The 26359-nt window shown below is 50.7% G+C and overlaps 2 protein-coding genes across 5 annotated transcripts in view; one reads left to right on the top strand and one right to left on the bottom strand.

Moving 5' to 3' along the window:
• The window catches only part of LOC310901144 (uncharacterized protein), a 19078-nt gene extending 18379 nt beyond the window's left edge, over positions 1-699 (bottom strand). The window contains exons 1-2 of the mRNA XM_083840267.1: positions 467-699; positions 239-375 (exon numbers count right to left, since the gene is read on the bottom strand). Coding sequence (XP_083696393.1) covers positions 239-375; positions 467-684 — 355 coding nt within the window. The 5' untranslated portion in view covers positions 685-699. The remainder of the gene's footprint in view (positions 1-238; positions 376-466) is intronic.
• On the top strand, positions 669-26359 carry ARHGAP1 (Rho GTPase activating protein 1). Of its 4 annotated transcripts, none has more exons than XM_083839495.1 (13): positions 669-807; positions 5294-5477; positions 6004-6096; positions 16463-16550; positions 16794-16925; positions 17420-17506; positions 18138-18236; positions 18963-19070; positions 20307-20383; positions 20788-20865; positions 21422-21550; positions 21768-21871; positions 22526-26359. In XM_083839495.1, exons 2-13 carry the CDS (start codon positions 5339-5341, stop codon positions 22703-22705), a joined length of 1314 nt encoding a protein of 437 aa, XP_083695621.1. In that variant the 5' UTR covers positions 669-807; positions 5294-5338; the 3' UTR covers positions 22706-26359. The 4 variants fall into 4 exon arrangements, with proteins under 4 accessions (XP_083695621.1, XP_083695623.1, XP_083695622.1 ...); XM_083839497.1 differs by lacking the exon at positions 669-807 and adding an exon at positions 865-1124; XM_083839496.1 differs by lacking the exon at positions 669-807 and adding an exon at positions 1162-1361.

Raw genomic sequence — 26359 nt, 5'->3', positions numbered from 1 at the left:
GTGCAGTGTTTCGCAGCCAGCATTTCGTTCCAGGCACAGAGCAGCACCCCATGCTCCCTTCCCACCCGGCAGCGAAGCGCGATGCGGGGCCGGGACCAAAACCTCAGCAGTGCTGGCGGGGCTCCGGTGCCAGCAACCAGGCGGCGGCTCGGCCCCGCTGCGGGCTCCCAGCCCCATCCCTCCCCATCCTCCAGCCCCCCGAAGGCCGGGCCGCCACCGCCCCGTCCCAGGCACGTACCTGCGGGGGGCTCCGGGGCCCAGCGGAGCAGCTCGGCTCCCGCCGCGATGTGCCGCCGCGCCCGCAGCTGCAGCCGCCCGCCCGCCCAGGCCAGCGCCACGTTGGCCTCGGCCTCCTCGGGGCTGCGCTTCACCAGGCTGCAAGGCACGGCCGCGGCGTCGGGGACGGCACCGGCACCGGCACCGGGCACCGGCACCCCCGGCGGCGGCCGCCGCCCCCGCTACTCACCTCTCCCAGGCGCCGGGCGGCCCCAGCGGCGCCCCGGCCGGCAGCGCCCTGCCCACGCACCACACGCCCGTGCCCCGCCGCCGGGACAGCGACGGCCCCAGCGCCAGCCCGGGCGGCAGGCCCCGCAGCGCCGCGCACAGCGCCGGCTCCGCGCCCGCCCCGGGCCCCGGCCGCCCTCCGCCGCCGCCGCCGCCGCTACCGGGCTCGGGGCGCTCCATGAGGCCGAGGCGCTGCGAGGGGGCGGCGGCCGGGGCGGGGAGCGTTCCCCCGGAGACACGCCGCCCTTCCGCCGGATGCGGGGCGCCCGGGCGGGCCGCGAGGAGGCCGGCGGCGGGCCGCAGGTAGCGGCGGCGGGGCTGAGCCCTCCGGGAGGCGGCGGCGCAAGGGGCCGGGGAGGCGGCGGGGCGCGCTCGGCTGGAAACGGGGTCCCTCGGCTGGCAGCGGGGCCTGCGAGCGGGGCTCGGGCCGCGCCGGCTGCGCCCTCCGCCGGTGGCAGCGCGGGGGTGCGGGGAGAGGGGGAGAGGGCAGCGGGGCTCCGCCTGCCCCCCCCGGTCCTCAGCGGCGGGTCTGCGTGTAAGCGGTTCCGGCCCGTGAGGGGAAGCTGAGCCCCGCGCTTTTCCTCCCCGGCCCCTCGGAACCCCCCCCGGGGAGGCTGGCGGTCAGTCGGGGTGAACCTGAGCGGGCACGGGGGTGGCCCGCAGCAAGGGGCTTGGGGCGGCTGGGGAAGGGAGGCTGCTGTTGGGAAACGCCGCCGTGCTAACGGGGAACAGAAGGGTTTCCAGGAGCAGCAGTGTGCCTGTCCTGAGGTGGCTGGTCGCGGGGAGCCCGGCAAAGCCAGCCTCGGCCCAGGGTGGTATCAGTTTGCTGTGAGGAAGGACTCAGGATGGACTTCCCGGTGAGTCTCGGCCCTGGGGCTTTTTCCTGAGGAGCTGTAAGGTCTGCTGCTGAGGAGCTGGCTGCTTTTTGTTGTGTCGTGTTTTGTTATGTTATGTTATGTTATGGGGAGAGCAGCCCTCCAGGCGGGCTGTACCTAACAGGGACGCTTCCTTCTGAGGCGTTCGTGGCTGGGGCGATGTTACTGACTGGGGGATAACTCTGTGTGGGGCAGTGCAGGGGGTTGACTGATGTGTACAGCAAAACAGACGCTGGTGCAAATGAAACTAAACTGGGAGGAGTTGTCGGTGGCAGCAGAGTCAGAAAAATAATAGAGCCACCCCAGAACTGGGATTCCTGTTTGGTTTGAGCATCGCTTTGTTAATTGGTTGGGGAGAAGGAGCCATTTGCCTTTTGTTATTCTTCCTTGGGTGTAAGTGCAAGTCCAGGGTGTGCTAACACATGTACATATTTTGATGGGCAGATTTACTTCTGAATTAATAGTATGTCTGGAAGAAAAACAGGAAAAGGAAACTGCGGAGTAGGTACCGTTTAGAAATAAATGATGGCAAAGTAGTGAAACTGGAAATGGAAAACAAACAAACAAAAAAAAAACCACCAAAACGTCTGTGTGAACAGCAGCTTCCAAGACTTCATAGATAAGAGAGAACTGTCTTCCCTGGGTGAATTCTGGTAGGATCTTGTACAAGGAGCGTCCAGCAATAAAAACCGTGTTTTAAAGGGCTGGGGTTTCTGTCTTCCTGCAGAACGTGCTGTTCTACACATCTCTGTGTTAGCCAAAAAGTCAGTTTTTATTAGAGAGCCAAGCACATGGCTCAGCAAGCGTTGAGATCACCAGGAAAGGTGCAGAAAACACTTGGAAAAATGGAAGTAGTTGTCTCGTTAGAGCCAGGCTTCTGATGTCGAGAGTGATTCTTGAGTTTTTAAATGCTTGAGCAGGCTTCTCACTTTTTAAATCTAGCTGCATCACTTTCCTTACATTTTCATTGGCTGTGCAGGGTGTGCAATTTGCATCCTGTCAGGACATTTATCTAAAAACTGTGGGGATCTTAAATTGCATTATGTCTGGTGAAATGCTGGTTTTTTGACAACTACTTCACCCTTATACTGATGCAGGATGCACTTTCTGTTCAACGACAGGTCCTGCTTCCAGGTCGCTTTTGGCTAGACAGCGAAAATCTTGTGTAGGAATCTTGTGCAGCTGCTCTGTCAGAAAATAAAATGTGTGCCCTTATATTTAATTTCTTACATCTGAACTTTCAGCTCCAGGTCTGTTTCTCAGTGCCCGCTAGTTCCTGGGCATTGAGAGGGTTGTGTTTCTCTGAACTGCTCTGATGTGGGAGACGCTGTGCTTTTGACTTTTGCACAGTTGGTAAAGGACTGGGGAAAATTCTGTGAGAAGCCTTCTGGAATTGCCTGGGCCCTGCAGGCTGGTTCACAAGCAGAACCTGCAATCTGCAAGGTCTTCTGCTCTGGATCCTCTTTCCATTAACATTTCTGTCATGAAGCACTAATCTGGAGCCAAGCAACGGAGATGCCTGCCCCGTAGTGAAAAAAAAGCAGACACCTGGCAAGTCTGGTCTGCCTTCCAAGGGGTAAGGAAGGTTTTGGCAAGAGGCTATTTTGGCTCATTTTCCAATGTGGAGCTGTAAGGATCCTAGTGATGACTTCCTTCTACCTCATGGTGCCACACTAGGATTAATTTTAGGAGCGTGCCCAAGGGGAAGTCCCCCGGTGATGTCTAATAACCTGCACTTATGCCCTGGTGAAGCGCTGTGAGTTGTCTCTGAAGCCAAGTTGTGATCCTGGTAGTGAGAAGTGATGAGACCTGGTGGCTCGCTGGCCCCGTGGCAGTGCTGCCGCTGCTCTGTAGGGAGATTTGGGTTTGGTTCCTGAGCACTTTGGGACCTTGCTCTGGGGACGCAGTTGCTGTGGGGCATTCTGGAGAACTGGAAGGCGTCTCGCAGGGTCAGTGGGTGAAGGTAGGTCCTCTGTCCCCACCGGGACCGGGAAGTCCCTGGGAGCTGGGTGCGCTCGGGGCCCACACGCACAGCGGGCAGCCCTGTGGGGCCGTGGATGCTGGGTTGTGGGGCTGCCGAGCCGCAGCGGGGAGCGCTTGAAGCACACTGAGTCACAGGCACTGGTGCCTGGCGTTACCATAGGAATCCGAGCAGTTGCTAGGGGTGGGGAGCTGGCTGTCGCTTGGCCCTGCCGCTGCGTGGTTCCAGCATGAGCTCATGGTGCAGAGGAACCTGATTTCTTGCTCCCTGCCCCTGTGAGAGCAGAGGTCAGACAGCTCTTAGCCCTTGGGGGAGGAGGGCAGGGAATAACTTTGCTTGGGCCTCCGCTTGGCTGCAGCGCTCAGACCCTTTGTGCTTGCCATTCCGCCTTGGTGATCTACCGCTGTGTATGTCTTGCTCTTTCTTGTTTTGGGAATCCAATTTCGTTTGCTTAGCAATAGCTTCCAGCCCGCTGGGAGCCCGTGAGAAGTGAAAACTGGTTGTAAACTGATGAGTAAGAGATAAGCTTACACCTCCTGTCCTCCCAGGGAGTAATCCAGGGACAGGCGACAAATGCTGACTATCCAGTTCTGTGCTCACATCCCAGTGGCTGCCTGCTCATCTTCTCTGGGTAGATGCACACGTTCAAGCTCTGGGGATGGAAGATGCAAAACGTCATTGCCCCCCTCCATTCTGCTAAAGGAAATAGCCTTGCTCTGAGTATCATCTTTCCACAGAAAGGTGTTGTGCCTCCTCAGATCATCTTTGAACCCTGTGCTCCCCTCGTAATGGAAGACGAGCACAAGCCTGTCAGAGAACCAGCGTTACAGGGAATCTTGCTGATGCAAGGTGTCAGTTTGTTTTGCTACAGTTCCTCTTGGCTCGCAGCCTGTTGGCCCTGGGCTGCCATCCGTGTGGTGATGCTGGCTTGGGTCTGTGTGGGCAGTCGAGGTCTGCATGTCTGTCCTGCCCAGTGTTTCCTTGCCTATTTCCAGGAGACTGACGTTAGAGGGCAACAACTGCTTCCTAGGGGTCTCCCAAAGAGTTGGTACCCTTGGAAGGTGCTGCGTGCTGTGCCAGCTCAGTGCTGGGTTTGACATATCTTCTGCTCCAGGTGAGAGCAAGAAATATTGGCGAGCAACAGCAAACGCAGTTGTCTGGTTCTTGGACCCTCTTGATTCCTTGGTCCCCTCGGTGGTGTGGCACGTTTGGTGGGGAATGCTCCTTCTGGCAATAGGGCTCTAAGTTAAAGCGACGAGTCCCGTACTTCTCGCTGTTGTGTAGTAGAAAGGGTCTGCTGGATGATCCTGCAGGGAGGTTAGGGTGGTACGTGTGTTGTTCCCCATGTCTCACTAGCTCAGCCTACGAAATCCTGTTTTGAGAAGCTCTGAGCTGTTCACTTGTGTGTGCAGATCCCAGCGCACCAAGGCACCCACTTTGGTGTTGCTGAGAGCTCTGGCCCTCCCCTGTGGGGAGAAGGGGGGGGTGATTCCTGGGAAAGCTTCCAGCGCTGGGCCAACTGTGGAAAGCGCTGGGCTTTGTGCCAGCCCTTCGGAGGGAGGGGGAGCTCTTAGCTGCAGTGAGTGTGTCAGGCAGGGGCTGGCATAGCCTGTCGCCTTCCTCGGCGGCTCGCTGCTGCTCCTGTTCCAGGAGAGAAACTGATCTGGACACAGCTGTGGTCAAGCAGAGCCTCACCGAGTGGGTTGGTACAGGCTCCCGATGTCCTTTTGGTAGCAACTGGCACAAAAAATCTGACATATGTCGGTGCTTCTGGGAGGAGGAGGAGTTCCTGCTTATATTGAGGGGGAGGGGAAGCACGGTCTCGGGGTAGGTGAAGAAAAGGCAGGCTTTGGGGGAAATCAGGGAGAAGGGGAAGAGCCTCTTTGGGGAGGGAAACTTGCGATCTCGGTGTCTCACCTAGCAATCTCTGCAGTCCGTGTTCTAGGCGCTGCAAGGCAAACGGCGGTATTTGGGCACCATGGCTACAGACCCGCTCTCAGAGCTTCAGGATGACCTGAACTTGGATGATACCAGCCAGTCCCTCAGCCAGCTCAAGCTGGCCTCCATAGATGATAAGAACTGGCCAGCAGATGAAGTCCCTGCATTCCCCAAATCAGGTAAGTATCCTAATAATTAGGGGTCTGGCTTGAGGCCAAAAAGGAATTGTTTGTCCTGCATCATTGTGGTCATATCTACATACGGAGAGAGTCCCAGCTCCATCTAAAAGCTTTATAGATCCATTACTGTTGCACCACGCCCAAAGTGAATTAGCCCTGCCATTGAATAGCACTGAAAGCTCGGAGCCAGCTGCTGTAAATATATTCTTTGTAAATATATTCTTCTCAATTCTGGCACGGACTGTGCTTTAATGGTGACAGTACGGACACGCTGTAAATCCTCGAGTGTCCTCTGTTACGGTCTCTTGCAGGACAGTTTGATCGTCCTGGATGGAAAGGTCTTGAGATTCCATATGGGAAGTAGGACTGGAGAACTGGGCTGTTGCTCTGAAAGTCTGTAGGAATCCAGTCAACTCCTGTGCTATGAACCGTTGCCCAAGGAGGTCAAGGAAAACAGCTCAAGGGCACGTGGGACAGCCAATCCAGATCCCTTCTTCTAATTGCTTGTTCCGTATGTTTTGTGCAGAGGACTCCAAAGGCTCCCCTGAGCCCGTCACTCACCTGCGGTGGGATGATCCCTACTACGATATCGCCAGGCACCACATTGTGGAAGTAGCAGGTAGTCTTTTCTCTCCGTTTTCTCCTTGGATATCTTAGCAGCTGGGCTGAGGAAGGGTCTCTGTAACGGAGTTGTGGGGGCAATTGCTATGTGCCAGGCCCGAGTGGCAATGACAGCTGGCATCATAAAGAGAAGGAGCACCAAACTTCTTGAATGCTTGCAATACGTGCAATTTTCCATTGACCTTGGTTAAACTTGCATTCTTTCTTGGGTCTTACTGTCTGGATTATATTATTAGCAGGACTTGGTCACTTTTGTCAAATTGTTTTAGGTGTGACCCTTGATTGTGCCCTAAGCACAAGATGTGGATTCTATATGATAATATCACACAAATTACCTAGTTGTGAGCTCCCTCAGTTGACTGACTAAGTGTGGCAGCTCTCTGTTGTATCCAAATGGCCAGTTTGCCATCCTGTCCATATACAGCATTTTTAGAAACCTGAAATGTGGGGGAGAGGCCTGGGACCCACTGCAAGGAAGGACCTGATCATTCGGGGTCGCATTCTGATTTCTTCTGTGTAGTTGTCTCGTCAATATTATTTTAATTACACTAACCCTCAGCATTTACAGCTGGGACCTCCATGAGAAACTCTTGGAGACAGTTTTTAGGTTGCTGTGGTAAGTCTGAGGGATGGTCATTCTAGTTTGTCCTGCCTTCCCTGTTTAAGAAAAAAAGCCTCTTCAGCCTGTTGGGACTTGACACGCTTCCTCCTTAATCATCTGCAGCCACCTCCTTCCCTTCCTCTTGCCATTTCTCTGTACCTTGATTCCTGCCCCGCGTGAGAATTTGCAGAGAAGCGGAAGCGCAAGCTGGAGTCCTCCTGATAAAGGGTTGTTCTGCAGCTGGGCTGGGTTAGAGAGGAAAGATTCGCTGGCAAGAACCTTGGCAAGAGTTGTCCTGACATTATTCTTTCCTAGGCTGTCATCTAGAATGAAGTTCCTTTCTCCTAACCTCTCATGTTACATTTTTAGGGAACAAAATGATAATGGCAAACTCAAAAACTTCTCTGTCTCCCTCTGTGCCTTTGGCTGCTTAGGACGACAGGCAGAGTGTTTAGCAGTTGAGCCATTGTGTCTTCCACATTCTCTACAAGCGCTTTGATTTGCGGATGTGTTAGTAACCTTCTTTTCCATGGGGCTGGAGTTCCAGGGCTGGAGTTAATTTGGGTCTGCACTCTGGTCTCCCTGCTGCCGAAACTGCAAGGGAACAAACGTGTGGAGTCCTGCCGTTTCAGTGATAGTACCTAGAGCGTTTGTAATGCAAATGGCAGAGGTACCCGGCGTTCCTGAACTCTGGGAGCTGGTGAGTTAAATTGTGCTGTTGTTCACTCCAGACAAAGCCCAAGTGCTTAGCAGAGTGTTTAGATCGCAGACATTGATAAGACTGGAATGTCAACCCAAACCCAGCACACACTTTGTGCTCTGCCTTGATGTAGGCACCAGCCTTTCTGCGGGATTCCTGTTCCAAGGTAACACGGCGGCTGTTTTACAAGCTTGCTGAGTATCGCTGCGAAGGAGATGATGCGTCTCAGTGGTGCTGGAAAGCAGCCATTTGACACAGACGTCTAGGATAGCACATGAAGAATTACCTAACTTCCTGGAAGCATTTCAGGGTGGTAAGATGGCTGCCTGGGAGGTGTGCCTGCCTTCTGAAGGACCTCTCTTCCCCATCATGGTTTGAATTTGTGTTTCTAGTGAGTTTCCTGGTCCTGTTTGTGTGTCTGCGTAGTGCAGAAGCATCTCACAGAGCCATCTGTTGTTGGCTGCCATGAGCCACTTTCCACCACTAGCCTGTTTATCTGAAAATGTCTGATAGTCCCCACCACAAAATGTCATGAAATGCCTTTTCTGGGTAAAGAAGCTCAACTCCACATAGTGGGTTTGCTGGCACTTTCGTTTTGAGGCTCACTGCTGTCTCATCTCCTGGAAATAGGATTTATGAACGTGGGGGCTGGAGCTGAAGCAGTTTGTTCAGTTTTCTTGGTCAATAATTAATAACATTAACTGTTCAGAGAATCGGACAGGGTAATGTTCTCTGGGCTGTCACTGGAGGCAAACAATCTGGGGAAATCTGGAAAAATCCTTTTAGAAGTAGCCTGGGGAGTCAAAATCTCACTGGGGGATTAAAGTGGAACTGTTTGGTTCTGGCTCTACTGACGAGCTGTGCTTGTCAGCACTTTTAGGTGCAGTGAACGTTTGCCACGCTGAGTCTGAAACAAAACGGCTCCACCCCAGCTCTCCTGTAAATATTAGCAGGTGGCAGCAGATCAAGGGTAGTTTCATCCATTCTGCTGTTTTATGAGCTTTCACTTCTGTGTTCTTCCCTGCTCTTCACTTCAGAGCAGAAAGCATATGGCTAATTCTGTTTGTGCTTTCCCTGAAATACGTTCTGGGGTGCTGATGCTATTTTGGGACAAAAGCAGAAGGCTGGTTACCGTCCTCGGGCTGAAATCCCAGGGTTATCCTGTGTGGTCAGAGCAGTAATTGCTTCTAGTGGGCTGGTGCACGGAGTTATTAGACAGTAGTTTATTTTAAAAACATTTTTAAAAAAGGAAAGAAAAAAACAACCACCAAAACAAACAAAACCCCAGTTCTGATAACAGAAAGTTAGCATGCTCGTTTTCTTGCTGACTTGAATTTGTGACTCAAATCAAGTCATGCCAGATTTCAGTATCACAGCTATCTGGCTTAAGAGGAAGGAAATTATTCAAAAAACATTTTGCAGAGTTTGCCATAAAAAAATGTTTCTGTTTTCATTTTCCCTACTTCAAAATAGCGCAGCAGTTTCATGGAAGCTCCGCTTCGTGCCCTGTGCTCCTATCTCTCCTGGGGGCTGGGACCTTCCTGGAAGAGGCCGTGCGTGATCACGACCTGCTTTTTGTCCACTGGACGGAGCTGGCATGTCATTGCTGTTCCTAGGGGGGTGCCTCACAGGGAGCCTGGGCTAAAGGCACCCACGCCACAGTTCCAAGGGGATATGGTGGCACCGTTATGAACCAGAATATTTTAGTTTTAGGAAAGCTTGTTTTGGTTCGGGAATTTAATGCTTTTTGGAAGGAAAGAGATGATGCTCTTTGCCTGTCCTTTCAGACCTGCCCTCAGATGTTTGTTTCTGGAGCATCTTACGGAGGTTGTGGAGAGGTCTCTGTGTGGTTGTGCTCTTCTTGACTCTGAGTTCTTCTTTTTGTGAGTGCTGTAGCAAATAAATTTGTCTTTACACGTGGCTAAAAGTTGGAGCAGATGTAGCTCAGTTTCACTGCACAAACCACTTCTGCAAAGGATGTGTTTTTTCTTCCTTACATCATGTAATGCTTGGAGGAAACACAGGCTTCTGGCTGAAGGCTGTTGATGAACCGTCCCAAACTTCTGATAAGTTTAAGAGATGCTGTGTCCTGCTGCTAAGTCTGTTACGGCAAAGGTGCTGCTACGTAGTCCCTGCCCAGTGACTTCAATGCCTTGCTGAAGCTCAGAGCGCGTTTCTGCTAGTCTTGTGGGAAATCTGCTGCCTCCCACCATTACATGGAAGTCTGTAGGGCTGCCCTTGCAGAGAAGGCTTGATGCCAGTGTGTATTAAGACCTGCTACTGAAATGCAGGTCACTTGCAAGGTGGCAAGCTGGAGGCGTACCTTCCTGAGCGTTCCCAGATGGCAGAGAATCTTACTCTTTGTGCCAGGTACCAAACCTACCTAAAAAGCATCACAGCTGGCTGCAGGTGTCAAAGTTGTAACTGATGCTGATGATTTGCTGGTGGTGGTGACTGATGTGGGGAGATAAAATCGATCTTGGAGCAAGCACCAGTAGCTGCTGTTGCACTAAGCAGGCAAAGGCAGAAGTTGCAGACAAAGCTTGCATAGGAAGTAGGTTGCATCATTGCACCCCTCTGATAATAAGGGTCCTTTTCCTTTCCAGTATGGTGCATCATTATTGGCTCCATTAACACGGGAAGCCTGCATTTCTGCTGCATTTGAATGTAGTTTCTGGCTTTTGCTCTTTTTTTTTTTTTAACAGTATTTATGCAATACAGAATGATGAGTTCCTTCTGTGGAATTGGGCCCATCCAAAGGCAGCCCAGCTTCTGCACCGTGTTTTGAGATGTGAGATCAAGGGAATGGAGAGTTTCTAAGGAGTCTGAGTTTCTACGGTTCCTAAGGGAGATCAAGGGAACAGAGAGTTTCTTTTTAGAGCCTTGTTCTACCGAGCCTCCTATGTCAACAGGCCCATTTGGGTCTGGAGAGTATATATGGCTGTGGGAGAGATAGAAAGGGGCTGAGGATGGCAATAAATGCCTTCATAACCTCCTCCCTGAACAGAGAAACCTTTTCCACCCCAAATTGCCAGTTTATTTTTTTATTCAGAGTCTAATAAGATTTTTTCATAACTTGTGTTGAAGATATAAATTGTCCTCACGTTCTTGTTAGTGAAATTTGGCTTCTTCCAAAACAGTCTGTTGAACGTGTCATTCATACAGAGTGATGTCATCCTATGTACACTTCGGAGGTTGTTCAAAGGACCTTGACTTTCAGGATTTGTGGCATTTAACCCTTTTAAAAGTGGCAGTATGGCGGTCGCCATTTTGTTGGTGGGGGAAGCGTTAACTGCAAGTGCCAGAAATTGGACTAGGATTATACAGAATTTGTTGCAAATTCAAGAATCAGGAATCCTGGGTACAGTTACCACCTCTGTTAGTTATGGTTGCTTTGGAGAGGAGCATGGGGGAAAGATGAAGTAGAAGGAGCTTAACTGCTGCAAGACAGCAACTAAATGCATCCCAGCGGCAATCTGGCTCGACTCTGAGACTTTATACTCAAGGTTACTTTCTGGAAAAGAGTGCAAAACTTGGCTTGCTATAACTTTGTTTCTGTTCCTCCAGACCAGGGCGCACTTGGTGGGGCCCAACCAGGTAGGTAGATGTTTTGTGATGCTGTAGATCATGGTATTCCTTCAGCATGACCGTGGCCTGTAGCTGGGTTATCTCAGGGGAGCCCAAACTTTGCTCAGCCTTGGGCTGTGCTGGCAATTTTTCAGGAGTCCAAAGGCTGTACAAAATTGTCGTCTGAGGACTGCACCTCTGCCTCAGGCACAGCAGAATCACCTGAGCCAAATTTGGCCTGCGGGCTTTACTTGGGGCACTTTGGGGCTCTCGGGTCTCAGTGTAAATCCTGTTCCTCTTCTGGTGGTGGCCTGCTTGGAGCAGTTCAGTTCGAACACAGAGGTACCTCGTTGTCATGTGTGCTTTAGAAGTTCATCCTAGGATTGCTTCCCATTCCTTCAGACGATCTGCTGCTGCATGCACTTACTGTGCAGCTGGCACTGAAATTGGATTCTCCAACTGAAAGCTACTGTTAGCAAGTTCTTCCCCGTTTGGCTGCAGAGATGTTGTGTTTTGGTAACCTGTTCCTTATTCCAGCCCGAAGCTGTGCTAGACTGCTCTGTGCTTGCTGAGCATTTGTTAATAGTCTGGCCTTCAGCCCCAAGCCTTAAGGATTTGGCTGCCAGTGCTTTCATACTTCTCGGTGTAGATCAAACTCTTGTACGAAATTCTTACTGCTGTTTCTGAACAGCAGGCCAAGATCTTCACACAGTCCATGGAAATGCTGATCCTCATCACACGGGTTCTTGTCCACCATTTGCTGTGGGAGACATCCTTCGTTTTACATTCTTTAATCTGATCCTTTAGGTTGTGGGGTTTTGTTTTTTGTTTTTATTTGTTTTTTTTTTTATCAGTTAGGGCTTTAGTCACTTGATAAGGCTTTATAATTCTGGCAGTGTTTGGATATTGGGAATATCTAGGTATAAGATGTCATGTATTAAAATGCTGCTACCTCGACCTCCTTACTTTCTTTTCTTGAGAGGCTACATCCATGTTGGAATTCCTTGGGCATCTAAAATCTGCTGTGGATACTTAAACACTGCACTGTGTCATAAGTTTGGCACGAACCTGAAATTGCATTAGAGGAGTTCTTTTTTTTTTACTGATGGTGGCTCTGATAAGCATCCTAAGCTTTGTGAAACTTGTGTAGTGTTCTAGATTTCTGTAGCGATGTCCCCTCCTTCTCCCTGAACTGTCAGCTTTGTTGCTTTACTGACGACACTAGCTTTTCACAGAACCACAGAGTGGTTTGGGTTGGAAGGGACCTTAAAGACCATCAGGTCCCAACCCCTGTGCTGTGGGCAGGGACACCTTCCACTAGAACAGGTTGCTCAAAGCTCCATCCAGCCTGGCCTTGAACACTTCCAGGGGTGGGAAGTGTTTGGTGGCAAGTTTTATCTGTCTGCATTCTCTCGGTATCAAAGTACCAGGATCGATCTTCTCACTTGCATCTTTCATCGAAGTGGGATCCTCAGCTGAGGGTATTTGGTGAATGAACAGGGTCCTTGAACTGCAGTTTTACTGGTAGCATCAAATCGTGTCAGAAAAGCTGACCGATATTTTTCAGGAGAAACACCTAGAGATACATAGCAGGATTTGCAAGTCAAGCGTGTATTTTCCATGTTGGTTGTACAGATTTGTTTAGTGCGGAGTCCTGTCTCAGGACAGTACTGCTGCCTTGATAGGAATTTCTGCTCTGGCACGTTTGCTTTGCTGCAGGTTGAAAACATTAGCCTTGGTGATTAAACTTCAGCTGTTCTAGGAGCATGGTCCTACACTGATGGTTTGGAACCGCAGGAATGGTGTTCTCACCCCATGTCTCAGGAGTGCATTGGAAACACTGCTCTTCAGATGGGAGTTGAAAATGAATTTGGGCCTTAAAAGCACCACAGCAACGTTCAGGAGAATCAGCGCATCTCAGTGCTACAAGTCAATATCTATTTAGATGAGCAGCAGTCTTGACTGGTAGGCTCTGCGTGTTGGCTGCTGTCCTGCTCTTTGTTGTTTAGAAAATAATAATTCTGAATTCCATCCCATAGGGGGGTCATTGAATTCTGGAGTACACTGAAAGCATGTTTTATGCATGAAAATGCTCACAAAGGTATGCACTTTGTTGGGGTGCTCTGTGAGTGCTAACATATATAATTGCTTCTTTGTTGGTTTGTTGTTAACTATTGCTGAGCATTTCTTGTCTGGGAGAGGTAGCAGACAGCCTGAGAATCCGAGCAGCTACTTCATGGTCTACAGTTGTGTTGAGTGGAAACTTCAGGTACTTGCAATTGCAAGCAAGGGGTGAAAATGTAGATACATAAGATGAATATTGCAAACAAGAGGACGAACAGTACAAGGGATGGAGCATCTGGGAAAGATCAAACATGATAAGGAACCGCTCAGTCGGAGGCACAGAGGCCACCTGGAGGCAGTTTCCTCTGGCAACCAAGAATGCATGGAATAGGCTTTAGGTTCTTGTTTATAAACTGGAACCAACTGATTGTTCATCTTTGATGCTCAGGAGCTGAATTTTGTACCTGGAGAAACCAGACTGATCTGATATATATCAGGTGGAAGCAGGATTGGCATTCCGTGGTTTTGAATGTTTGTGTTGACAGGCTGAGCTTAGTGTGGTGAAACTGGTGTGAAACTCACAACTCAGTAATGGGCGTGCTGGTTCCCGTGTAGTTCTCATGCAAAAATTCATTCATATTTGGAAGGCAAAACAGGCCACTCCTTTTCCAGTGATCCAAGGGACTGTAGGTAATCTTTTGGTGTGCTTGGCCCTGTAAATAATCCAGGGGAAACATGCCACCTCCCCTTTGGCAGAATCGTGGATTGTCTGTTTTTTCTTTTATCAGCAATTCCAGACCTCTTCAGCAAGGCTGCGTAAGAAATGAGGTTCTAGACTTTGCATAGGCCCTGCTGAAGGCTTTCATGTCATTCTGGAGGAAGGTGCTTAAGGTATTTGGTTCCTGACTTGTGATTTGTCCAGCTTGGAAGTCAGCGCCCAGGAGCCTGAGCTGGGTGTGCGGCCACCCGCAGCATCACATGAAGATGGAGCTGTACTGCAGTTCTTCACAACCAAGGCCTGCCTTGATCATCTGCTTCATGCCCTCGGACCATCCACGTCAATCTGAATTGCATCCTGTTAACTGAAGACAGCACCTACTCTGTCTTTAACACAGAGCTGTGAACTGCACGGATCGGTGGGCTTTGTGGCCATTTTCTCTCATCACTACAAAACTCAGCAGATTCTCAGGTGCTGCCATCTTCCTGCTGCTCTGTGCAGGCAGGATCCTTTGTCTTCCAGATGGTGCCATACAAGTGGTTAAAGACCACTGGGTAGAGTCACAGTTTGCCATATCCTCTTGCCCAGAATTTTCTACCCTGCATCTTTGTTCTGTAGACAGCTCATATGCATTTGACCCAGCCCTAAAGCTCACAGCAAGCTACCAAGAAACTCTGGGCTAGGCAGAGAGTGGGCTACCGTGGGATATGCAATGTGATGTTGGTCTCGTGGCCTGGCTGTGCCTGTATCTGGTTGTTCCAGACGATCCTTGCATCACTCTCTTCTAGTCCTGCTTTCTGGGTCATGTGTCCTCCCTAACTGCCCCCACCTGCGCATGTGTATGTCAGTGCGATGGCCTCTGCCAGCCTCTCCTGGTCTGTACCTGGTGCTGCCTCAGTGTCCCTAACCTTTGTAGAGGCTCTGGCTTGTATGCATCAGTAAGTTCTGTCTCGTGCTGCCTGCTGAGTGACTTGAAAGTGAGACTTGCAAGGGAAAAACAGAAGTGAAAAAGCAGAGGGAATCTGCTTCTGGCCAGGGTAGGGATAAAAGATGGGCTTAGCAGCTTCTTAATGTTGTGGCTTGTGTATGTAAATTCTCTGGCTTCCTTTTGCTGCAGCAAGTGGTCATCTGTTACAAACAGGCATTGTTCCTGGAAGCCTCAGGTTTGCTCTCCTGGGGTTTAATTTAAGATCTCAGTTGCTGCACGGCAAGTCTAACCAAGCAGTATTTGGGCACTGGAGCCCATGCAAGGGGGAGGAAACAGCTGCATGCTCTGAATACTGTAAATCCAGCATGGGGAAAAGGATATCTTTCAGGAGGGATGATGTACTACAGGGCTATCCTGCATAAGTAGAGATCTTTGCTGCTTTCTGTGATGTGGTCTGAATGGGATGGTTGTGCTGTAGGGGAGGGAGGAGGGTGTTCTTGAATATAGCCTCAGTAGCCCCTTTCACTGCTCTGTGCTCCTTCTGATTTGACAAGAAAACATAGCTCTCATAGCAGGGTGAATAGCCAGAAAGACAAGAAAACTTTAACCCTTCGCACTAAAGGAACAATTTCACCTCCACTAGTGCTAGAAAGTAAGTCATCCTTATAGAAATGAATTGGGGGGGGGGGGTGTCCATCTGGAAGAGAACCAGATTTCCCTCAAACTCTGCATATCCAAATGATTTGTGACCTGGTTCTCACTTATCTAAATCCGTCAGTTCCCCCAGCATGTCGGCTAAGCTTGTCCGTGCCCACCTGCTTGGGTTTTGTTCATGGCGCTGGAGATCTCTGCCGGCAGAAGTACTCTATGTATGAAGAGATGCTTCGGGGAAAATTTGGCTCAGTGTCTCTGAAGCCTCAAGAGGTGGCTGGGAGCATCCTCCCCTAAGATGATGAGGTTGCTTTATGGGTTATTTGGCTCCATCGTGGTGGGGACTGTTTTGTGCTGGGGTTTTGACATAGAGTTGACTTGGTTGTGCCACACTTGGCAGCTCCTTCCGTTTCAGAATGGGAAAATGCAGCTGTAGATGGAAAAATCTAGGAAGTAGTGAACAGCAGCTTGTTCTGCAGGCCCCTTTGGAGAATCTGGTGGGGCTAACCTTGTCCATGTGTAGAAGAGGCTTGTGATGATGCTTGCTTCTCGTCTCTGGGATGTGGCTGGGACTGCCTGTTTCTGGGAATTTCTTGGTTTTCAGGGTATGAAACCGCTTTGTTCTGTGTGCAGGATGATGCTTTAGGTGAAACAAAAGCCACACGCACCGGACCATGAGTGGTCTGGGGCTGTGTGCAGAAGGGGAGGAGTGGTTATTGAGCCTGTGAGGGGCAGTTTTCCTGTGCCTCCCTATGCACACATACAACAGGAGCAGGCCCTCGGGAGCAGTGTTGCAGGACTAATGCTCTGAGTACTCTGCTCTGTACTGGAGGCCTCCATTCCTACATGCTCTGACTCATCCTGGCTTCCAATTCTTCCTCTTCTTTCAGGGCTGGAGCATGGACTCTGTTCTCCGTTCACATTGCCAACTTGCCAGGCCCTTGGGGTTCACGTTTCTGCTCCTAAACTAGGCCTGTGGCAACTCTGCTGAAAATCAGGTTTATCTTTACTGTCAGCTTTGGCAATCTCAATTTCTGCCTTGTTATGGTGGTTTTCCATGCTCCATTACCCCTTTGCTGCCAAGACCACAGCGTAGTCCTGGAACTCCCTGTAATCTCTGGCATTTCATCTGCAGGTGATGACAAATATGGAAGGAAAGTCATTTTGTTCAGTGCCTGCCGGATGCCCCCAAGTCATCAGCTTGATCACGTGAAACTGCTGGGGTGAGTAGTGTCTTCGGAGGCTGCTGTTAACTTCTTAACCCTGACATGATTCCCAGGTACTAGATTCCTGAGGCTAAATCTATATGGAATGTCTTCTTTACCTTGACATGTCCTTGCAAAGTGCTGATGTTCATCGTTGGGTATACAAATCCTCTGCTATGGCACACTAAAAAGAGGCCCGAAGGGAGGAAGAGCCTCCATGTGGCAGAGCATGAAGTGAGTTCATCAGCTGTCTCTTTTCAGGTACCTGAAATTCACACTGGACCAGTATGTGGAGAGTGATTACACACTGGTGTATCTGCACCACGGCCTGACAAGTGAGAACAAGCCATCCCTGAGCTGGCTGCGAGATGCCTACAGGGAATTTGATCGCAAGTGAGTAGGGGGCAGCAGGCGAGGGTGTAGCATGCTGCTCTGTAGCCTAATACAGGTCTTTCCCCTGCCCCCACCTAGCCTGGTGATCATAATTTACTATTGCTTGTTTCTACTGCTTGTGGAGGTGGGTTTTTGTTTGATGTGGGCTGAATCATGGGATGCCCATCTCTTCCTGAAGTTACGTCCTTTAGGCCAACAGGCAAGCAGCCAAACCAGGAAGTAGTGCAAGTGTGTTAGCACCATTGTATAACTGTTGCTTCTTGGTGAGACTGGTCACTGCTCCTGGGTGAATCCTGGAATAACGTAGAGCGTGCCCTTAGGCTGCTGGGCAGCCTGACACTGCTACCGAACGTGGAAGAGCAGAGGCCATGAGTGGTGGGGAGTGGTGAGGCAGAATCCAAAAGGAATGGAACAGCTGGGATGCCTTAAGCTTGTGAAAAGGTTGGTTCCCCTGCTTAAAGCACAGTTCATCCTTACTTAGCTTCTCTTGGCAGGTACAAGAAGAACATCAAAGCCTTGTACATTGTGCACCCAACCATGTTCATCAAGACCCTGCTGATTCTCTTCAAGCCTCTGATCAGGTAGGAAGCCTCTGATCACCCACATCCTCGGAGTGATGGGGCAATTCTTGGGGGGAGGACACAGGATGTGTCCAGGCTGCCGAGCCTGCCCTGCTGTCTCTTGCCTTATGCTGTCTCCTCCTGTTTCTGAGCTCAGAAATATTCAGATGCAAGAAATACTACCTACAGAATATGCAGATCTGTGCTGCTCCTTGGTTATCCAGGCAATTGGAAGTAATGTGGTGCAGGCTCTGCTAATAATGAAAAAGGAAGTGAGAGTATTGATCCAAAGTATACTTAATTCATCATGTTGATGCTGAAATCCTAACTCTGTACTCTATTATTCTACTGTGTAAAATAATTGAAGAGTTGTCTCCAGCCTACTGCTGAACTTAGGAAGGAGAAAGCCAGGGCTTTAGGGAGGCTACCTCTGCAAGGGCTTGTAACATGACCTGGGAAGTATTGGCATCTCCTGATAAAATATGTGGAGTTGTAGAGCTGCGTGGGCAACATCTCTGCCATTCAGCCATACTGGCCCCTTTGCCCCATCAATGTCTCTTTCAGTCCCCTGCTCTGCTTGCCTGTAAGAAGTCCACCCTTCTGACACTGGATTTCCTGATTCCTCACTTACTACTTGTCTCTTGTTTTTCAGCTTTAAGTTTGGACGAAAAATCTTTTACGTGAACTTCCTTAGTGAGCTGGAGGAGTACGTGAAGCTGGAACAGCTGGGGATCCCGAGCCAAGTGCTGAAGTGAGAGTGCTACCTATCTCCCATTTGTTTAGGGCTCTATGAGAGGGGATTTTACTGGATGAATGGCAAAGGGAAGAAGGGATTATTCCACCTATGCAGTGTTTTTTGAGGAAGTGGTGGTAAATTGCCATAAAGACTGTTGTTTCTCTCCACTGTCTTTCCTGTGTATGCGCCCCAGTGCCCAGTTCTGTCCTTGAGTTATAAAAGCTTCTCTGGTGGAGCGCCCATCATGCCCACCCACCCCTCAGGGGCTTTCTGCAAGCTATTGACATTAACACTGACTTGGACTTTGTGGTGTATGTCTGCTCTGTCTGGGCACCTGCTTTGCTCGCTTGGCACAGTTCAGCTCCTCTTTGAGGCTTCCCAAAGTTACCACAATCTTGGTCCAACCACACTGATTACCCGTCCCTCTCACACATCTGCAACTGTGTCGTCACAAACAGTGCTGCCCTGACCTCTTACTTGTGCTGTGATCTTCAGCTACTACAGCTCTTGATTCCATATATATCTTCCTTTCCTTCTGCTTTTTTTTTTTCTTTTTTTTTTCTGGCAACCAAATATTTGTTTGTGTTTCTCTAGGGCTGTCTGTCCTGTTTTTGCATAGGTGGAAGCAGCCATGCTAGGCTGGAGGTGTTACTAGTGTGTTAGCAGCGGGTCATGTGCAGTGTTGGGTTTGTGCTCTTTCCTGGAGGTGGACTGGCTTTTTACTCTTCTGTCTTTCCACAGATATGATGAATATCTGAGATCACTGCAGAAGCCTGCACAAGTGCCCCAGAAGCCGACACCCCCACGCCCGCCACTGCCAAACCAGCAGTTTGGAGTCTCGCTCCAGCAGTGAGTATCTCTGCATTATGTTGCTTTTGCTCTGACCTGGTGGATATGAGGTTACTGTATTTATAACTGAACAGCTGCAGGAGTGGTTGTAAAATTTCTTGCAGTTTGGACTTGCGACAAAACTATAATCATCCTTCTGAGGAACTCTGTGTCCATGTCCAGATCCTGACTGACTCAGTTCAGTTCAACTCTCTTTGTTCCGGGACTAGATCCTAACCTCCATCCTAAATTAGTATGAGGCTGTTTCTGCAGCAAGGGCTTACCAAGTGAGAAACAAAATAAGGACCATGAGGACAGCTTTATGCCACTAAACACTTTGTCTAAGCAAAGGAAGTATGTATGTGAGAGGTGGATTGAGGTGTCTTTACAGCAGTGCTATTTTTACTGAGTAGGGCTGCAGATCTTTGTTTTTTTTTTTTTCATATCATAATTACTATTTTAAAAGCACTTCTGCTTACCCTTGTACTGATTTCCACCACCCATTCCTGCACAATGACACAGGCAAACACAGATGCTGGCAAGGGATAGTGATACTGGCTAAGTGTTGGAGATATTTTTAACCTTGAGTGTGATTTTGCGGCTGCGGAATGAGGAGGAGCCAGTATTATGTGTCCAGACAGATCCTCTGAAGCAATGTGGGAACGCATTCCCCAGCTTCAACACAACATTTCCAAATGTAATCCCTGTGGTGCTGTGTGCCTGAGCCTGGTAGTGGCCTGAGAACACCTCCATAGCATAAAGTGGTACAGACTGTCCAAGTGAGGGTGGCACGAATGCCTCAGCATCACTAGGCCTTCCTTGACAGCTCCTGTGTTGGTGTGTCTTCCATTACAGGAACTGGGTGGATAAGCTTATCCCACATATGTCTGTGTCAGCTTCTTTCTGCCTTTTCCCACAAGAGGGAAAGACAAAAGGTAGTTTAACTCTCTTCACCTGGTTTGTAACTAGCAGCCTTGCTTTCTGGGAACTCCATTGCCCTGGTGCCTACATGCTATGATTTTTGTGGAAGAGAAATATTGCTGTGGTGTGGTAATGATCCCAGACTTGCTCCAGTGAATGACAGCACGATGGGTGAACAGGAGAGAAGGCAGGAATAATGGGTGAACTGGGGGACTGGGATAGCAAGATCCTGAGTGCCAATCAAAGGCAGTGCTTGTGTGGGCAACTTCAGGTCTCAGGGGCTGCAAGCAGGGCAGGGAGAATGAGTCATTTGTAACCTTTTGTCTTTTCCCACAGTCTAAGGGAGAAGAGCCCTGATCAGTCTCCTGTTCCTCTGGTGGTCAGAGAGACCATTGCTCATTTGCAGGAGCATGGTAAGTGTTAAAGGGAAGCTGCAACCCCTCTTAATTTCACATTTGGTGGCCTCTCCTCCACTCAGTTCCCATCCAGAGTGTGGTGAGAAACAGCAGAGCAGCAATCTAGAATAAGTTGTAAAGGCCTGTCTCAGGGGGATAAGCCTTCAAGAGACTGTGCATTTTCATGCCTTGGAAGAACTTTTTCTCTTGGTTGTTCATACTCCCACTTGTATAAGAGTAGCAAATGCTACTTGTACCATTTGCCTGCTGCTGGAGGCAGGAAGAATTGCAGTTCTATAAAAAAGGGACGTGTTGGCAACTGTCAGAACACCATACAGCATGGATTTATAATTGTTAAGAGCAGCGTTCCTAGAGACTCCCACATACCTGATCTTTTTTCTCCATCTGCTCTCACTTGACAGCTCTTGCAACAGAAGGGATTTTCCGGAGATCAGCCAATACACAGGTTGTCAGGGAGGTCCAGCAAAAATACAACATGGGTGAGTGTCCCAGCGCAGCAGAGCCCGTCTCACTCTCTGACTCCTGCTGTCTAGCTAGAACGGTGTTGGAGCTAGTCCAGCATGGCTCTTCACTTTCTCTGATAGGACTCTAGGTGAGGCCCCATTGGGGGAAGACCTGAGTTGCAAGGAAGAAGCATCTGACACTGTATAGTATTTCTGCTGTGTGGAAAGCATAGTTCTTCCCGCTCGTGTTTCCTACACTGCCCTTTTCCTTCCTGAATATTTCCTTGTTTCTCAGGGTAGGGTATACCACGTTTGTCTAGTTATGCCAGAGGGACTGAAGATGACAAGCAAGAAACCTGGTCATCTGTTTGGTTTGCTATTTTCTAAAGAGTTAGTGATGAATTCAGCAGTGCTTTGCATATGCTTTTGGGACACATTTTTTCACTCTGTTAGAAGATGTCGTGCTTCATTATCCTCTTACGTTCTTTAAAATGCTGCTCCCCCAGTTCTGGGCTCTGACCATCGTGTCACATTCTTTGGAGGAGATCCTGCTTTGGCCAGTGAACGCTGAATCTCTGCTTTACTTTCTCAGGTGTGCCGGTAGATTTCCAGCAGTATGAAGATGTCCACCTCGCCGCTGTGATTCTCAAGACCTTCCTGAGGGAGCTACCCGAGCCCCTCCTCACTTTTGGCCTCTACAGCCATGTTGTCAGCTTCCAGAGTGAGTTGTAACAAGAGTGTGCTATACCCTGCATGTTGCATTGGCCAAAGGCAAATCTTCCAAACCACCCCTATCTGTGAAAGGGCCAGTCCTGCATGGGATACCCTATGGCTGCAAACTGGGCTTTCACTGGGATGTGTGCTGAGGTATTCATCTTTTGCGTGGAGAGGTGAGAATTTCTTATGGACCTGCTTGTCCCATCTCTTCTGCGTTTTAGGTGTGGAAGAGGAGAATCGCGTGGATGTTGTTCGCAAAACACTCCAAAGTCTGCCAGAAGAAAACTACCAAGTGCTTCATTTACTGACAGCCTTCCTGGTGCAGGTGAGCTGCTCTGATACTTGGAAGTTGTCTTCTGATTCAGTTGCCTATGCCTTGCATCAGCTTTTTGCCTGCCTGCTCCCTCCTTCCCTTTGAGAAGAAATAAGTCTTAAGCTAGGAGATGGCCTCTCTCTCCCTTATGTTCCTCTTACATGGGGTCTCACGACTGAGAGGTGCAGGCAGGCATTAAGCCAGTGTGATCTGTAGCAGGGAGGCCGAAAGCTCCCCGGAGTGGAGATACGAGGGAAAAAATAACCGACTAGAAGATTGGACTAGGAGAGGGGTCACAGATCCACCCTACTTGCTGCTATGGAAGCCACTGCAAGGCTTTTCTAGCCAGAGGGAAGATCATTTTGGTTAATAATGATCTGGACTGCAGAGGTACTGACTGGCAGTGCTCCTGGTCCTATTATCATATGGCCTGGTTGTTGAGCCATAGTGGGATGGGGGAAGTGGCAAGATGTTGCTCCTCACCTCCAGAATGCTAAAAGTCCTGTGTTTCCCCCAGCCACTTTCTGGCAGTGGGTCTTCAGCTTCTGCCTGCCATCCTCCTTCCACTGACCTGGAGTGTCTGCCAGCTCTGGCTTTGGGGAGGGTAGAGGGCAGCTGCTCTGTTGTTCTGTAGGATTCACAATGGTCTCTTTTCTTCCCACGTAGGTCTCTGCTCACAGTGACAGAAACAAGATGACAAACACCAACCTGGCGGTTGTGTTTGGCCCGAATCTGCTGTGGGCCAAAGATGTAGCCATCACCCTAAAAGCCATCAACCCCATCAATACCTTTACCAAGTTCCTGCTGGACCACCAGAAGGAGCTCTTTGAGAATGTGGAGGCCTGAATCCAGGCCGGCCCACTCCAGCACACTGTGCCCACCTTCCCACCTTCTTTCCCACCTTGTCTTGGAGCTGTGACCAAGCTGTCTCCAGTGCAAAGGGACCATTGCTCCCCTGGGTGATGAGCAGAATGAGGGCTGTGGAGATGGTGGAGAAAGTGTAAGTAAGCAGCAGATCTCTTGCATCAGGTGGGGACAGGAGCTGGTCTCCCGGCTGCTGGGTGGAGTCCTCCCTAACCTGCCAGTCTGTGCAGCTCCTCCAGGGCTCATCACCAGCCTGCTGCCCTATAAGATGACCTGCCTTCCTTTCCTCCTTCCCTCACGTGCGTTTTTTCTGCCCTCCTGGTCCCTTCCTCAGCAAAGATCTTTTTTTGTTTAATCTCCCAACAGCCCCAGCTTGCTCCCCTTGCCTCAGCTGGGCTATCAGGGCTAGGGCAGACTCGCTGGGTTTGTGGCAGAGGTGTTCTTGCTGTGAGTGCCATCTTTCAGCGCTGAACATGCATCCTGCCGTCTCCCAGAGGCACCTGAAGCACTGAAGGGAGCAGGCAGCCCTTGTGCTTCATGTAGCATCGTGTTCTGCACTTGCAAACACCTCTCCAGACCCACGGCTTTGACCAGCAAGTGAAAGACAGGTTCCCAGCACGTGGGCTGTGTAGACCTGCCAGACTGCAACACAGGGAAGCTGAATTTAGCCCATATTCCTCTGGGGTCACCCATTCCAGATACTCTACAGCTTTTACTGGGGTGAGGTTACTCCTGTAGTTACCCAGCTCAGGTGCTGTCCCTCCAGCAGCATTTCCAGCCTGGCTGGGAAGGTTCATGCCAGACCTGGCTGTGCAGGGGCCTGGCTGGGGTCCTTTCACAGACGGGAGGCTGAATTGCAAGGAGAAAGTGCCCTGGTGGCACTGAACTGCTGAACACTATGAAGATCGCTGCCTTTCCCTGTGGCAGCAACACGAGGCCTCTTGTACTCCTTCAGGCGTGTGTATCTGTGCTGACAGGCACAGACTGCCTTGGTGGTTCTTTTTCCTCTTCAGTTTGAGTAGAACTTTCTCTAGCGCAATGCAACAGTGAGCATGGCCGTGAGGGAAGGTCTGGAGACTGGGGCTAACCCTCACTCTGGAGTGCACTGGGCCTGGCTTAAAGGTTTCTGCCCAGGTGCTGAGCTCTCGTGTGCCAAAGTTGTGAGGGAACAGCTATTCCCTGCTGAGGGCCCTGCCCTCTCCTCCTCGGTTCAGTTTCCTTGCATCCTACCATGGAAGCCTCATCTGATACATCCTGTATGCCCTGGGCATGCCTGGAGAAAACTGGGAGGTCTGCGGGGCAGGTTTAGGGCGGGATGTGCCCGGTGCCTTCCCCGAGCAGTGCATTGCTGTTGGTTTGGGTTGCAGCGTGCTGGTTACCCGAGCTAAAAGTGATCCCTCCCCTTAACCTGGGCCTGAGGGAGCTTCTGAAGTGGGGAGCTTCTCGCCTTATTTCTCTGGTGTATTTACCTTTGTATCTTGTGCCCTGCATGCCTGGGCCTGTCCTGCTCCCTGTTGCATCTGGCCACGGGGACAAATGGTTTGGACCAAACAGAACTCATTTTTTTACACGCTACTGGATGCTAAATAGGATTTGCCTTTTCACAGCATTTTAGCCTGAACAAAAGTTGGTGCCCCGGCTGTAATGAAAAGAAGCGACCTCTGCTGCGGGGCTGATGGAAGCGGCTGTTTTTGCTAAGCTCTGGAGCGGGGCGGGGTGCGAACACGGGAAGCGTGGCAGGGCAGCGCAGGTCCACCCAGCTGGCTTGGAGGAGGCACGGCGGCTCGTGGGTGGGAACTGGGCATTGCTAAGGCCGGAGCCAGAGATGTGCTAGGGCAGGGCTGGGCCTGGTCCCTTCTAGGTAGGGGGAGCTTTGCCCTGCGGAGGCTACAAGGTTGCTGAGTCTCCCTCCTTCAAGAGTAGGAATCTTCCCTGTTTGGCCAAGATAGGAGCTGTTGCTGCAGCCTGAACAGTTCACAGCATTGTGAAGATACTCGGCTCGTGGTTCATCTTCGGTCTCTGCTAGAGTAAGTGAGCAGGGCTGGTTTGCTGTGGAGTAGTCATCTGCTCTGATGGACAGTGTGGAGAGAGGTGTACTTGGCCCAGGATTTACTTCAGGAGGCAAGGCTTCCTGGGCACCCTGCGAGGAGTGGGCAGGCTGAAAGAGCCCAGTGCTCAGCACCTGGTGCTCCTTCCCTCCCCTGTTTAGGCTTTAGTAGAGGGGAGATTTGTGCTCCGGCTCTGTCTGCAGCTGACTCTGGCCTTGCTTGCATCTCCCTAGAGGAAAGGCAAACCCAGCTAACTTCTCCAGGGACAAACGAGCTCAAGGCGAGCGACTTGGAACAGCAAGTGCCTGTCTGCTGGGGCACAAGGCCGTGATCCTACGCGCAGCTGCGGCTCTCTGGGGAGGGTGGCATGTTCCAGCCCTCTGGGGCAGCAAGTGCCAGTCCGTGCCCGGTGGCCAGGAGCAGCGCTGGTGTAGCTTAGCTGCTCTCCAGGGGGAGAGCAGGGATCGCTGCAAGTGTCTGTGTTCTCTCTGGAGTTTGTTGGGTGGCTGTTTTTTCTTGTTTTGTTTTTGGGTTTGTGAATTTTTGAAATACTGTTTCCTTTTTTAGCAAAAAGGAGCCTGGTGCACCCCCTGCAGGCAGGGATAAAAGCCTGCTCCAGGTCAGCGCCTGCAGGGAGCCGATTTGGAGGGTGTTCAGGGAGCTGCTACTGCTCGTGGTGGGAAAGTGCTTGAAAATCCTGGAAGGGACCCAGTGTAAATATCCCCTTTCCTCTGAGGCTCCTCATGCTGGAGCTGCCAGGGGCCCTGGAGTAGGCACAGTAACCGGGGCTGCTTTTGCTTCTGCGCTCTGCCCTCCTGAATGCCTTCTTTGGAGAGATCCCTCCTGCGACTTGAGCAAGGAACTGGCCTGGGCCTGCCCGCAGCCTCCGCTGGGTGGGTGGCCGCGAGAGCCTGCGTCTGCCAAGCCCAGGGGATGAAATCCCCTCGCCCGCTGGTCAGCCTCCTGGCGGAGAGCACTGCTGGCCGGGCGCGGGCCTGGCTGGGCTGCTTCTGTCCTCTGCGTGTCGGTGGGGACAGGATCTGGTTAGGGTGCCCGTCTTTGTCATTTTTCTCCTTGTCGTAGAGCAGCCCAAGGTCTCTGGTTTGTCTTTCAGGTTAGCGATGAGCCATTTCTCCCTGCGGGGATGGAGAATTTGCTCCATTCCGCCCCTCTGCTTTTTAGCACCTAGGCCATTCCCCTCTGCTAAGACCGGTGCTGTCTTAACTGCCCCTGGTCACTCCCTGCTCCCTGCCCCAAGCTGCGCTGTGACATCAGAGGTTTTGGGTAGTGCAGAGGGGGCCGCAGCCGTCTGGATGCCTTGTGGCAATGTCTGCAAATTTGACAGAGAGCTGAGCGCCAGTTTGGTCCCTGTCTCCTCTTTGAAGCACAGGGGCCCCTGTGCAAAATTTTTGGCTTTGCTTTTGTTGCTGGTGTTCCCTGCCTTCTTTTCTGTTGACGTTCATTAGGTGCAGGGATGGGGTTTTCACAGTGGTATTGTCACATTGTTTATTTCCTTCTAATCTGCACCAATCTTATATTTCACGGTTTGCACTTTTTGTATTTCAATAAAAATGGAAATGTAATCCCA

The sequence above is a fragment of the Anser anser genome (assembly GCF_964211835.1).
Source record: "Anser anser genome assembly, chromosome: 5".
Classification (NCBI taxonomy): domain Eukaryota; kingdom Metazoa; phylum Chordata; class Aves; order Anseriformes; family Anatidae; genus Anser; species Anser anser.
Note: the sequence above shows the minus strand (reverse complement) of the source record. Positions and strands in the feature narration are given on the sequence as shown.